Below are 13,485 nucleotides of genomic sequence, written 5' to 3'. Positions count from 1 at the left end.
GAGAAAATAATATTTATTCTGTGTGGACAAACAAACAGACAGATAGACAAACGGATTCAAATGCAAAAATCCTCCCTCTCCTCTGGCGAGGGTAATAGTAATAATAATAATAATAATAATAATAGTAATAATAAATTTAGCAAATATTGCTTCAAAACATTTACATGAGAAGAAAGCCGAGTTATTCACATCTATTGGAAAAACAGTTCATCTTCTAAGCGTTACTTTTAACTTCTGATATGAAACAGGGTTCACGAGGTGGAATTTGGTGTCGGCATGTTTTTTCAGCATGTTTTTTTATTTCCGCCCCCCTCCTCTCCACCTCCCCCCCCCCCCACCCCTTCCCTTCTATCAGGTGGCAGTCATAGTGAAGTCGACAATGGAAACAGTCATGAAGTTAAAGGTTGCCTTGGTCGTGAGGGTCAAGTCTGGACAAAGTTGGGGTGATCTTCATGATCTTGATCTTTCATCTACAAGATCCTAATAGGACCAGGAGTATACCAGAAAGAAAGCTTTTATTGGTTTGTAAAACTAATGAATTGTTTAACCATAATTAATTGTTGTTGAGTGCAGGTATCAATTGTGCCTTAACCAAGTATTTTTCGTTGGCACCCATATTCAGCCAAGTATACACATTTTGGAAAATTGAGTGGAAGGATATACAGTATTAAGAAGCGTGTGCATCTACTTTGAAAGGAGGGCTGTCTCTCCTAAGTGTACTTGGTGTTTGGAAGCCACATGCCTGATTCTTACCAGTGTGATATTTGTGGTGCTATTTTTCGGGGGGTTTTGGCAACTAATTTACATATAGATTTGTTATTGCTGTTTTTGAAAATCAGTTCAAACTGTCAGTTCAAACTGAGCTTTTCTTAGGTTTTAAACAGTCTCTGGCATTTTCAATTGGTGAGTTTAAGCCTGCAAAACTCGTGTTTCTTATGCCACTCCAGAGGAAAGAAATAGGCCAAATAACTGAATAGAGGATTTCCTTGATCACAACATCAGAATGCTTGATCCCATTTGGACTGGCTTTATCTTCTTCAACCAATTGTGAGCACACGAACATGGGGATCTGCCACACGAACATCAATTTGGTCTTTCAGAACGGCGGGAGCATGATTCTTTCTGTCTAATAAAAGTGGGACAAGTTGAGGGGAGGCACAAATTTCACTCATCCTTTGCAATATAAAAATGGCTTATAATTTCAAATTGTTTGTGCATCGGACTCCCACACTGGGTCATAACTGAAGGCAGATTTTGGGTAGGCCTCAATTTGTAGGTCGGTCAATCGTATATTTTGAAACATTTGAAAAATCAAGAATAATCAAAATATATGTTTCTGAATAACTATCCCTCGTTTGTTACGAATAGAATAAGACTAGGATCAGCGTTATTGGTAACACAAAGCAAAATATATAATTAAACGTCATATTAAAAAAGTTTTAACTTTTTTTGGTTTAAAAATTAACACCAGGAATAGATCTTTAAGAAAAAAAACAATGTTATAAAATGATATACAGGGCGGCCTGAAGGTCGCTTTATCCCTCCCCAGTAAAGGATTCATTCTTAAACTCCTTAATATCCAGGTTTTATTGTGCAGTATTTACAATAATAATATATCAGTCATTGTATCTGTATGCAGTCCATCTTTTTCCCTGGTGAAGGGGAAGGAAGGGAGGTTACGAGAAACTTAGCAGGGGTAAAGCGACTTTCAGACCACTCTGTATAAGGGCAAATTTGTTTGTCGTTTGTGCGTAATATCCCTTTCAAAGGTCAGCAGGCTTAGATCATTTAGCCTTCGCACCAACACAGACCTACGGTTACGAGTGTGTACAACTTCACTGTTGAGAAAAGCCTCTTAACAGACACTAATGTAATTGGATACACTGCAATTGATTTCATATATGGAAAAGCTCTGTCTCATCCTGCCAAGGACTGCAGCAATCCCCAATTTTCATTGATTTTGGTGTGACAGTACTTCTGGAATAAGGATTCTTCACACTTTGGATTGGTGATTCTCAATCGTTTCGCAAAACTACCACCAATGAATGTTTCCACCTTCACGATCATCTGACAGGCCTGGTAAATGTCCAATACATCTGGTGAAAACGCCGAAGCAGCCTTCAAAAAACTGCTAATAAATGTCCAATTGTTGACGTCCAGTTCAGAGATTTTTCCACATTTTGGTTCATCTGCAGCTGCCACTTCCACCTCATTAAAGCTTGGTTTTGCGAACGGGATTTGTCGTGTTTTTCTGTTACAGTGCCCGAAAGTCTACAACCCCTTTCATAAATTTCACCTTTTGTTGCATTATAGCCTGGAATTAAATTGCATTAAATCAGACTTTTTTTCACCTTTATTTACACATTGTAACCCACAACTTCCAAGTGAAAAAATAATACAAAACTAGAATATCTTAAGTGGATAAGTGTCCTTAAAATAGCAATTGTAAATTAGCTCAGGTGTAACCAATCACCTTCATGATCACACACCAAGTTAATTGGCCTCCACCTATATTAAATTGTGATTCTGATTACATCGGAATAAAATCAGCTGTTTCTGTAGGTTTCCTCTGCTGGGTAGTGCAATTTACAGTGTGCAAGGATTAACTCAGGAGTACCCACATGTTCTTCCTCTCCAGTGAGATATTCTTCTTCACAATTATTATTTTCCAAAGCGATCTGTCATCGAGCGCTCCCGCCCCTGCAGCACCGCCTTTCTCTGTGCCTTCAACAAAAATTATTACCTCCCATCCCATGATATTTTTCTCTGTTTGTCAAATTTGGGAATTTGGAGTCAGCATTCCTCCACTTCATGTCCTAACTTTCCACTTTCCCCCTCACCCCACCCCTCAAAGCTTATTGTACTCCCTTTCTGCATCTCTCCTCACCCCACAATCTCAATGCTTCCCCATCCCCAAACCTTCTCACCCCACCCACTCAAACCTTCCCTCTCACTCTGCCCCCACAAACCCCCACCCCCCTTGTCTTGCACCCTCCCAGTCCCTCCTCCACTGTTCCTAACTGTGTGGACCTCAAACATCCAAGGTCTCCACTCCAACCTGACAGATGCTTCAGTCTGTCCAGTCCACTGCTGATAAACCGGACATCATCTGTTTATCAGATTCCTTGATCCCACAGGATGCCTCTGACTCCTTAGTCTTGGTGTCTCTCCCCGGGAATTGTCTCCCCCTGATCTGATAGGCCTGAACCCTGCCCCAGCGGTCCCCAGTTGCACTCTACAGAGTGGCCACAAAGTCTTTATGCATAATAATGTGTCCTCTGTTACTTATTTGTTTTCCAAGTACAGCTTCAGCATGACAGGCACCAGTGAGTACACAATAGAAGAGAGCGAGTACAAGAGAGATTACACGATAAAAGAGAGACTGAGACTGATTTACATGATAGAAGAGAGAAGGAGAAAGTTTTGAAGACATATGGACAAGATTTTCGCAGAGGTTCGATAAGCCAGCTCCTACGCTCGACATGATGCGGGCATGGGAGAAGAAGGCTTTTTCAACAGGGAATGTCCTTGATTTGACTTGATTTAGAGCAAAGCTCTTCTGCAGCGATTTCCCACCATTAAATCAAGACAAAGCGTATTTTTTTTCGAATGAGTGCGCTAATTTACCTCAGCAATCGATCCAGTAATGTTTATTTTTGGTGCAAAGAAAATCCTCATTTTTATGAGGAAATTGAACAGCATCCTCCTCATGTCATTATGTGGTCAGCAATTTCAGAAGATCACTTTATGGGGCCATATTTTTTCGATCCAAGTGTCAATCACACTGCTTAGTTGAACATGCTTCAGGCGTGGTTTGTTCCACAACTACGTGAGAGAGATCTCGAGGCAACAGCTATCCTGCAACAAGATGGTGCACCAGCACATTATGCTCTCGCAGTTAGAGAATATCGACGACAAATTCAGTGGCGATGGATTGGACGTGGATCTGAGATAGTGTGGCCCCCTCAAAGTCCAGACTTAACAACATGTGACAACTCGCTTTAGGGCATTATAACCACCGTTTAGAGGCCATTTTTCCCCGCAAAGCGGGGGTTGGCCTTTTCGGGGACCGTGGTAGTTGTTGTTTTTTGGTCCCCTTTTTGAAGCAATGTTTTACGGCCGGATGCCCTTCCTGACGCCAACCCTTTTTGCCGCCTTCAACGACAAACAGGGAATTACCAGTGAACTGGTACTCAATTAGCCGACCTCGGAAGGATGATAATGCTTTAGGGCATTATGAAAGAGGAAATTTCTCATCTACACCTATCAACAGATGAAGACTTCAAAACAGCTGTCAGGGGCTACTTTTATAACCTCCAACCCTCAAGAGTCAACATGGAAGAAAATGTCCAGAAGAACATGGAAAAAAATTCAAATTTGTGCAGAGAATGGAGGGTAGCATACAGATAAATTCTAACTAAATGCTAACTGCGTGCATAGGGACTTTGTGGCCACTCCGTACATCAATGGTGCAATTTCTCACTGCCCTTGTACTAGTTTTACACCTCCCAACCCCCAGGAGTACCTTTGACTGTGACCTCCCTTCTGCTCCCACCACTTGTTTGTGTGTTGTACTGTCCTCCAAAACGTGACGACTCTATCTACATATCTCTCTCTCTCTCTCTCTCTCTCTCTCTCTCTCTCTCTCTCTCTCTTTCTCTCTCTCTTTCACTTTCTTTCACTCTCTCTCTCTCTCTCTCTCTCTCTCTCTCTCTCTCTGTCTCTCTCTCTCTCTCTCTCTCTCTCTCTCTCTCTCTCGCTCTCTCTCTCTCACACAGCATGGACCAACTTGTAACAACTCATCCCAATTCAATAATCTTCATATGTGGTGATTTTGATTGTCACCATGCAAATTGGCTGGGTGTTGGTATCTCTCACTAGCTTTGTTACTTCAGAAGAGGACTTCTGTGACTCCATGGGACTGACTCGATCTGTGAAGGTTCCAACCCGGTTTCTCCCAATTGCAAATCCTCCCTTCTGGACTTGATGAAAACTTCCCTGCAAATACAGTATCTCCTGCTTTTCCTCTGTTCCAATTGGTTCATCTGATTATATGCTTGTCAGAGTCAACATCTCTCTGGCTATTCCCAGAGCTGCCTCAGTGTGGGTGAATCTGGCAGTTCACTCGGCAGATTGGCAGGGACTGGAAGCAGCCATCTCACTTCAGGACTGGTCTCCTATCCCTGATATTTACTCAGCCGGGGAATTCTTCCCAGAAACCTGCTCTCTTTTATGCACTGATCTATCCCATCTCGTCTTCAATTATCTTACCCTTCTTCTTACCCATGGTACACTTAATCCTGTTGAGAGGCAGTTGCTCTTAACCAACTTGCCGTCTCTTCCGAGAAAGGAAGCCTGACAGAAGGCAATCTCAGCTCATTCCACAAAGCCTGTAACAAGTGTGTGTCCACTCTTTGGAGAACCAGAAAACAACATATGTCCAGCCTCCAGATTGAACTTTCAAACTCCTTTAAAACCTGGTGGCACATTGTTGAGTCTGTCTTCAGAGTATGCTCCCCTTCCATGCCTTCGCTCTCTTCAAATAGCATGACAATCGACTTCACTTGTGAGGAGGCTGAATGCCTCAATTCTGTGTTTGCTTCTAAATATTGTGTCCCCAACTCCTCGCTCTCTGTACTTCCCTACCCAGTCATTCCCAACTGCTCCTGAACCATGTGTCTTTTGCACCTGAGAAGGTGGAGGAGTTTCTGGCACCTGTGGACTCTGATTCTGCAACCGGACCGGACGGCACCAGCTCGCATATACTAAAAACCTGCTCTGCTGCTCTTGCATGTCCTCTTTCTTTTCTTTTCACCTTGTCATTTGCCCCCTATGTCATCTTCCATCTGCTTGGAAATCAGCCAACATAACTGCATTACATAAAGGTGCAAAAGCCAATCCCCTTAACTAACTACCTGGTATCTTAGTTCCAATCATCAGGAAGGTCATGTAATCCATCATCGCAGTGGATATGAAATCCTTCCTTTTCTCCAACCTCATCTAAGGTCACCAATTCGGATTCAGACCAGGTCACTCCACCTTTGACCCATCCTGCTCCTATTCCATCCATCTCCATCCTGCTCCTACTCAAACCCATCCTGCTCCTACTCCCCCAACAATGGATGGCAGTCCCTCAATGTCAGCGATGACATCGGGGCCATCTCTCCAGACATATCTCGAGCTTTCCATGCAGTCTGGCATCCCACCTTGCTCTCCAAACTCTCTGCCTATTGCATCCAAGGCAACTCCACCCATGGCTTATTGACTTCCTCTACTCCCATAGCCAACATGTGGATCTCAACAGAATCCTGGCATCTCATTTCCCTTCATAAATGATCTCTCTGACTCTTTGGAAAATCCCCTCTATATATTTGCTGACGATTCCACAATCACCACTATTTATATATTTGACGACGAGCTATGACACCCCCACTCCTCCCTCCATCGTTCAGATAGGCAGGCGGCCGCATCATCAGAGAGGGAGAGAGTTGGGGAGAGTTAGATGGAGAGTGAGAGGAAGTGAAAGGAAGTGAAAGAGAGAGACGGAGAAGAGACGAGAGGGAAAGGGCCGTTCCCCGATCAGCACTCTGACTATGACTGTGCTGCCCTGATGAATCTGAGCAACACTGAAGAATGGGGAAGATTTGGCTTCGGATTTGCGTTGAGGGGTACAACCACCGTGTAGAGGCGTCCCCAATAATTGTCCGACTACTTGTTGTTTCGTATGCAGCCTGTGGCTACTGGTTGCATCATTTTTCTGCAAGTGTGACTTGCCACTGATACAGTGCCCCTGTTACCTGCAGTGCCCTCAAACCCAAGACCCTAAAATCTTAAGCCATCCACATCAACCATTAAGCCAAATACCAGGCTTAATTCTCCTACTTCTCATTCCTCCCCACACTGATTAATTATTTGTCCAAGTTTCCCTCCATTTTGCCCTTCAACTCTGCCATTGGTATTCAACTCTCCTTCCCCTCTCTCTCTACTGTACCTTTTCTTCTGTTGCGTACTGATCCGTTGAGTGAGTTCGATCTTCTTCCTCGACCTCGATTCTGTATCCAAAAATAAAAAAGCAGCTCAGAAAGAATGTAGTCCATCAATGTAAAGATGATGCACTTGGGCTGATCATCAGAACACTCAAAATTCTTTTTTCCCCATGGTCGACATGACGCATCTGTCCATGAAACATTGAGAGTCCTCTTACTAAGGCTGGAAGACAAGTCAAAAGATTATAGTTCATAAGTCCTGCAATGGTCATTTACAAACGAAAGAAGCTGCATGAAGGTACTATCACGCCGAAAATGTTTTAAAACCTTTACCAGTGAATCAATATGACCACCAACATTGCCAATAGATATTATGAAGGCTTTTGAAAGTACTGTACTTTTGTTGCAATTCCACATACACCAATAACCTTTGACAGGGAACTTTGAACGAACACCAATTTGCAGATATTATTTGTGAATAACACGAATGTGAAGTGTAAATATAATTTGTTTGAATGTACAGACCTAAATTTGTGATAGATTTCCAAACATTGATTACAACCCAAAGCAGTTCTTAAATAACCCAGCGTGAAAATCATATAGGCTTTAAAATATTGGGTAGGCCTACCTCGCCTACCCAAAGTTACAGCCATGCTTCCACCATCAGTAGATTTTTATTTCAAATGCTTGGTAACAATTATTTGTTGCTTACACCTGGATTTGGAATTTTTCCCCATAATTATTTTCAAATTCTTGGTAACAATTGTTTGTTGCTTACACCTGGATTTGGAATTTTTCCCCATAATTATTTTCAAATGCTTGGTAACAATTATTTGTTGCTTACACCTCCTGTATTTGGAGTTTTTCTCCATAATTATTTTCAAATGCTTGGTAACAATTATTTGTTGCTTACACCTCCTGTATTTGGAGTTTTTCTCCATAATTATTTTCAAATGCTTGGTAACAATTATTTGTTGCTTACACCTCCTGTATTTGGAGTTTTTCTCCATAATTATTTTCAAATGCTTGGTAACAATTATTTGTTGCTTACACCTCCTGTATTTGGAGTTTTTCTCCATAATTATTTTCAAATGCTTGGTAACAATTATTTGTTGCTTACACCTCCTGTATTTGGAGTTTTTCTCCATAATTATTTTCAAATGCTTGGTAACAATTATTTGTTGCTTACACCTCCTGTATTTGGAGTTTTTCTCCATAATTATTTTCAAATGCTTGGTAACAATTATTTGTTACTTACACCTCCTGTATTTGGAGTTTTTCTCCATAATTATTTTCAAATGCTTGGTAACAATTATTTGTTGCTTACACCTCCTGTATTTGGAGTTTTTCTCCATAATTATTTTCAAATGCTTGGTAACAATTATTTGTTGCTTACACCTCCTGTATTTGGAGTTTTTCTCCATAATTATTTTCAAATGCTTGGTAACAATTATTTGTTGCTTACACCTCCTGTATTTGGAGTTTTTCTCCATAATTATTTTCAAATGCTTGGTAACAATTATTTGTTGCTTACACCTCCTGTATTTGGAGTTTTTCTCCATAATTATTTTCAAATGCTTGGTTATTTGTTGCTTACACCTCCTGTATTTGGAGTTTTTCTCCATAATTATTTTCAAATGCTTGGTAACAATTATTTGTTGCTTACACCTCCTGTATTTGGAGTTTTTCTCCATAATTATTTTCAAATGCTTGGTAACAATTATTTGTTGCTTACACCTCCTGTATTTGGAGTTTTTCTCCATAATTATTTTCAAATGCTTGGTAACAATTATTTGTTGCTTACACCTCCTGTATTTGGAGTTTTTCTCCACAATTATTTTCAAATGCTTGGTAACAATTATTTGTTGCTTGCACCTGGATTTGGAAATTTTCCCCATAATTATTTTCAAATGCTTGGTAACAATTATTTGTTGCTTACACCTCCTGTATTTGGAGTTTTTCTCCATAATTATTTTCAAATGCTTGGTAACAATTATTTGTTGCTTACACCTCCTGTATTTGGAATTTTTCTCCATAATTATTTTCAAATGCTTGGTAACAATTATTTGTTGCTTACACCTCCTGTATTTGGAGTTTTTCTCCATAATTATTTTCAAATGCTTGGTAACAATTATTTGTTGCTTACACCTCCTGTATTTGGAGTTTTTCTCCATAATTATTTTCAAATGCTTGGTAACAATTATTTGTTGCTTCCACCTCCTGTATTTGGAGTTTTTCTCCATAATTATTTTCAAATGCTTGGTAACAATTATTTGTTGCATACACCTCCTGTATTTGGAGTTTTTCTCCATAATTATTTTCAAATGCTTGGTAACAATTATTTGTTGCTTACACCTCCTGTATTTGGAGTTTTTCTCCATAATTATTTTCAAATGCTTGGTAACAATTATTTGTTGCTTACACCTCCTGTATTTGGAGTTTTTCTCCATAATTATTTTCAAATGCTTGGTAACAATTATTTGTTGCTTACACCTCCTGTATTTGGAGTTTTTCTCCATAATTATTTTCAAATGCTTGGTAACAATTATTTGTTGCTTACACCTCCTGTATTTGGAATTTTTCTTCACAATTATTTTCAAATGCTTGGTAACAATTATTTGTTGCTTACACCTCCTGTATTTGGAGTTTTTCTCCATAATTATTTTCAAATGCTTGGTAACAATTATTTGTTGCTTACACCTCCTGTATTTGGAGTTTTTCTCCATAATTATTTTCAAATGCTTGGTAACAATTTTTTGTTGCTTACACCTCCTGTATTTGGAATTTTTCTCCATAATTATTTTCAAATGCTTGGTAACAATTATTTGTTGCTTACACCTCTCCTGTATTTGGAGTTTTTCTCCATAATTATTTTCAAATGCTTGGTAACAATTATTTGTTGCTTACACCTGTATTTGGAATTTTTCTCCACAATTATTTTCAAATGCTTGGTAACAATTATTTGTTGCTTACACCTCCTGTATTTGGATTTTTTCTCCATAATTATTTTCAAATACTTATTGTACAAATGACTGTATATTACCGGTATTACAAAATGTTTGTGCATAATAAAAAATAAAAAAAAATTGATGTCTCATTTTCACAAACTCTGGAATAATAGTGTTTTGAAAAATATTATTTCTGTATTTTATTGTGACAATTTGCCTTCAGTGGAATGGTTGATGATGTAATTATTGGTGTTGTGTAACTTTTTACACGAGCATTTAGTACATGAGCAAGTTTCCCGTGTCCGCACCGGATTCCAAACAGGGTAGGGATGGCGGTGGCAAAAATGCAAACAGTGGCTTCTGTAATCGAGCCGGCAACAATTCACATTTATTGCTACATCTGATGCAATTTAAATGCTCTAATGGTGGCAAGGTGCTCCATTTGAAACTGTTTGTTCGATATAAATATATGTAGCTTTTTGATGCTTAGGGTCCGTAATAAAGATTTGTATTGGTGTCAAAGCCAGTGACCGATTGTAAATTAATAGTAGGATGCATGATTATTATTGTTTTGTGACATAATTATATGTACAAAAACAACCACGACATAATAAGATTAAACAAAGCTTTTTGTGCTGTACTTAAGGTAAATCGCAGCAAGAGAAAGATGGAAGTGAAAGAGAAGGAAGTGAAGTGATGCATATATAAGCTTCAGATTGGTTCATCAGTAATGATGTAATTGGTAATCTGAACATCCATTGGTTGGTTCAGACACCACTATCTTTGGCTCCAATTGGCTGGAGTGGAGTTGAGAGTGATAACTCAGCATTTGCATACATGCCATGGACAGGGGTGGGGCAACACATTTAATCTTTTCATGTTGAAAGAGAATGAGAGAATGAACAAATTCCTTTTGACGACACAATGTAGGGTCGGTGGAAAGGATGAAGGTTGCTTCCAATATACTGTCGGGTCACTGGGGTTAACACCCCAGGATGATGGACAGCCGATCGTTGTTACTCCCGAGGCGTACAAGCCGAATTATTGGCAGTTCCTTTTATGGCGTGCGTGGGACCGAAAGTCACGAGGTCCTTACCTGGGACGAGCCACACACGGGGGTTATCCGATCCCCACAAACACAGAGACGACAAGACGAAGGAAATGCAACAAATAATGAATTTATTAGGAATAATTGCAAACCAAATAAAATGAATGTGAGGTAAAGACTATTTCCTACTTGAGGCACCTCCACTCAGACACAATTACAGACAGGGAAAAATAAAAGAAAATGAAATGGTTTTGTAATCGGCTGGCACTCAGCTTTGCGGTTCAACCGAGGGCTTGTAGACGTTTGGTGGTGGTTGAATGGGTCCAGTCAGTTGGTAAAAGGACCACGCGTTGACACGAACAAGATGGTGCCGAATCACCACACGAGCACACCGAGCCATGAAGCGGCAGCTAAATGTCCTCCTCTCTCAGCCTACAGCCAGACAGCACAGCACGGCCACAGCTCCCCCTAAAAGCGCCCAGGCCAGCAACACCTCCCTCCACAATCTCTCCACGTTCTACCAAGGCTCTGAAACTCTCTCCACAAAGCTCCGAATGTTTTCCACACTAGAAGAGCGACCGTCCGTCACGAAGCCAGCACTAGAGAGAGACAAAAACCGATCCTTCCCCCAATCACCCGAGCGCTGTTCATCGCCCCATGGCTCCTTAACCAATCACGGAAGCTCGGGACATGGTCTCTCCGTTACAAGTCATCGGGGGTGGAGTTCTTTCACCTAACTCTCAAGTTCTTTCATCGAATCGCCAATGGGACATGCTGTTTGATATGATCAGCCAACCTTTGGGTTGTACAGCCCATGTACTGAGCTTCACATTGGCATTTAAACTCGGATAACATTGCTGATTTGTGAGGTGGGCAGTACATCTTTGTTGACTGACATGAGCAAATGGCGAGAGGTAAAGATTATTCGAGGTTGCACAGCCAGATATGTGTTTGACCAACTCGGCTACATGGAGCATCCTTGGTTGGGGGGCACTGTTTCTACAAGTCTTGTAACCTCTTGTCAGGGCATTCATCATGCTTGGAGTGATTTCCAGCAGTAAGGTGTGAGGGCTCCCCATGCTTAGGCTGATGTCTTGAATCCAAATGTGTTTCCCTCACACAGATGCTAAACAAAAGCACTGTTTCTTAGTATCACTGCATTACATGGGACTTATAACAGACTTGTACAACTGCAATATCCTCTGCTTCACCATTACTTCATTGTAAATGAGTTGCAACTGCTTCTACTGCCCACTGCACTATCAAGTCGACCATCACATACCTCGTACAATCGTACACTATCTCGATGTGCCGAAATACTGTGACTGTTGCTTTGGTTTCAGAATACCGAGATTGTGTTGACACATTTTGTTGAACCATTTATATTGTGTATTTGCTTAGTTAAGATAATTGATCGGTTTAAGATAATTTGGGTAAAGCATATGAATTGTAAATAAAGTTTTTATTTATTTTACAGAGTTCTGTTTAAACTGTTATTTGACGAAATTTTCCTGTTTACTCAAATCACTCAGAATCTGGGCCACAACTGGATCCTGACTCAGGGTATGATTACTGCATTCTTGGGCATTGCCATCTGAATGTGCCATGTGCTTGGCCATAACCCCCAAACACACAGGAATATTATTCTCTGCAATAAAATAACGATCACTAAACCCCACTAAACCCCATTTCATGCACACTACACCTCACCTCTGCAGAAGTCGTCTCCACAATGCCTTTCTTTTGAGAGTAGGTGCACAAACCTCATTGCCCATGGGGAGGCCACACACATCAGAAAAATCTGCCAAATACCTCAGTCCACTTGTCTAAATACTTACCCACAAGACAAACTTGCCAGGTAGGTAATTCACCTCCACACACGTGGGTTTTTTTTTTGGTTTTTTTTGTATACAGAGTCGAGGCTCGTGAAAGAGCTAACATTTATCAAACAAACAAATCAAACAAACAAGCAAACAAAGTATAGGAGCGGTCGACAAGATGGGGAGAGAACGGGAGGAAGCACACAAACACAACATTTGAGGGCAGGGACATCCGGAGATGTGTGGGAGGCAGAGGGCCTGGGGGGAGGCAGGATAGGTATAAAACGCAAGGACACCAAGGACTTCCAGGAAAGAAGTCAAAAGTCACCTCAAAAAAGTGGATTTGGGGTGAAATTAGCGGGGGTAGAAAAGATCAAGGTTTTGGATTGGGGAAGATAAAAGAGGTGGTGAACAGCCGTTTTAAAGACCTGGAGGGAGGACTGGGATTGAAGAGAGTGAGGGAGTTTGTTCCAGAGGCGAGAGAAAAGAGGAGTGAAGGTGAGCAGAGAGTCTTGATTTTGGCAGTTTAACCATAAGAGGGTTGCAGGCAGATCTTGTGCGACCTGCAGGAATATTTGGGGGACAGAGCCCAGAGAGAGCTGGGGGAGCAAGGCCGGAGAGGAGTCGGTAGAAGACGGAAAGACCACCAACCTGCCTGCGGTGAGTAAGTGAAAGGCCCTCGG

At 40.9% G+C, this 13,485-nt stretch overlaps 2 protein-coding genes across 2 annotated transcripts in view; both read left to right on the top strand.

The window, feature by feature from the left end:
* POLQ (DNA polymerase theta) overlaps window positions 1-4,213 on the top strand; it is a 163,809-nt gene extending 159,596 nt beyond the window's left edge. The window contains exon 42 of the mRNA XM_078775107.1: window positions 356-4,213. Within this exon, the coding sequence (XP_078631233.1) occupies window positions 356-484 (129 nt within the window). The 3' untranslated portion in view covers window positions 485-4,213. The remainder of the gene's footprint in view (window positions 1-355) is intronic.
* Window positions 1-13,485, top strand: part of RWDD4 (RWD domain containing 4) — a 204,791-nt gene that overhangs the window by 191,284 nt on the left and 22 nt on the right. The window contains exon 7 of the mRNA XM_078776528.1: window positions 13,372-13,485. This exon is cut by the window's right edge and continues 22 nt beyond it. Within this exon, the coding sequence (XP_078632654.1) occupies window positions 13,372-13,470 (99 nt within the window). The 3' untranslated portion in view covers window positions 13,471-13,485. The remainder of the gene's footprint in view (window positions 1-13,371) is intronic.

The sequence above is a fragment of the Myxine glutinosa genome, chromosome 4 (genome assembly GCF_964187855.1).
Source record: "Myxine glutinosa chromosome 4, kmMyxGlut1.1, whole genome shotgun sequence".
Taxonomy (NCBI): domain Eukaryota; kingdom Metazoa; phylum Chordata; class Myxini; order Myxiniformes; family Myxinidae; genus Myxine; species Myxine glutinosa.
Note: the sequence above shows the minus strand (reverse complement) of the source record. Positions and strands in the feature narration are given on the sequence as shown.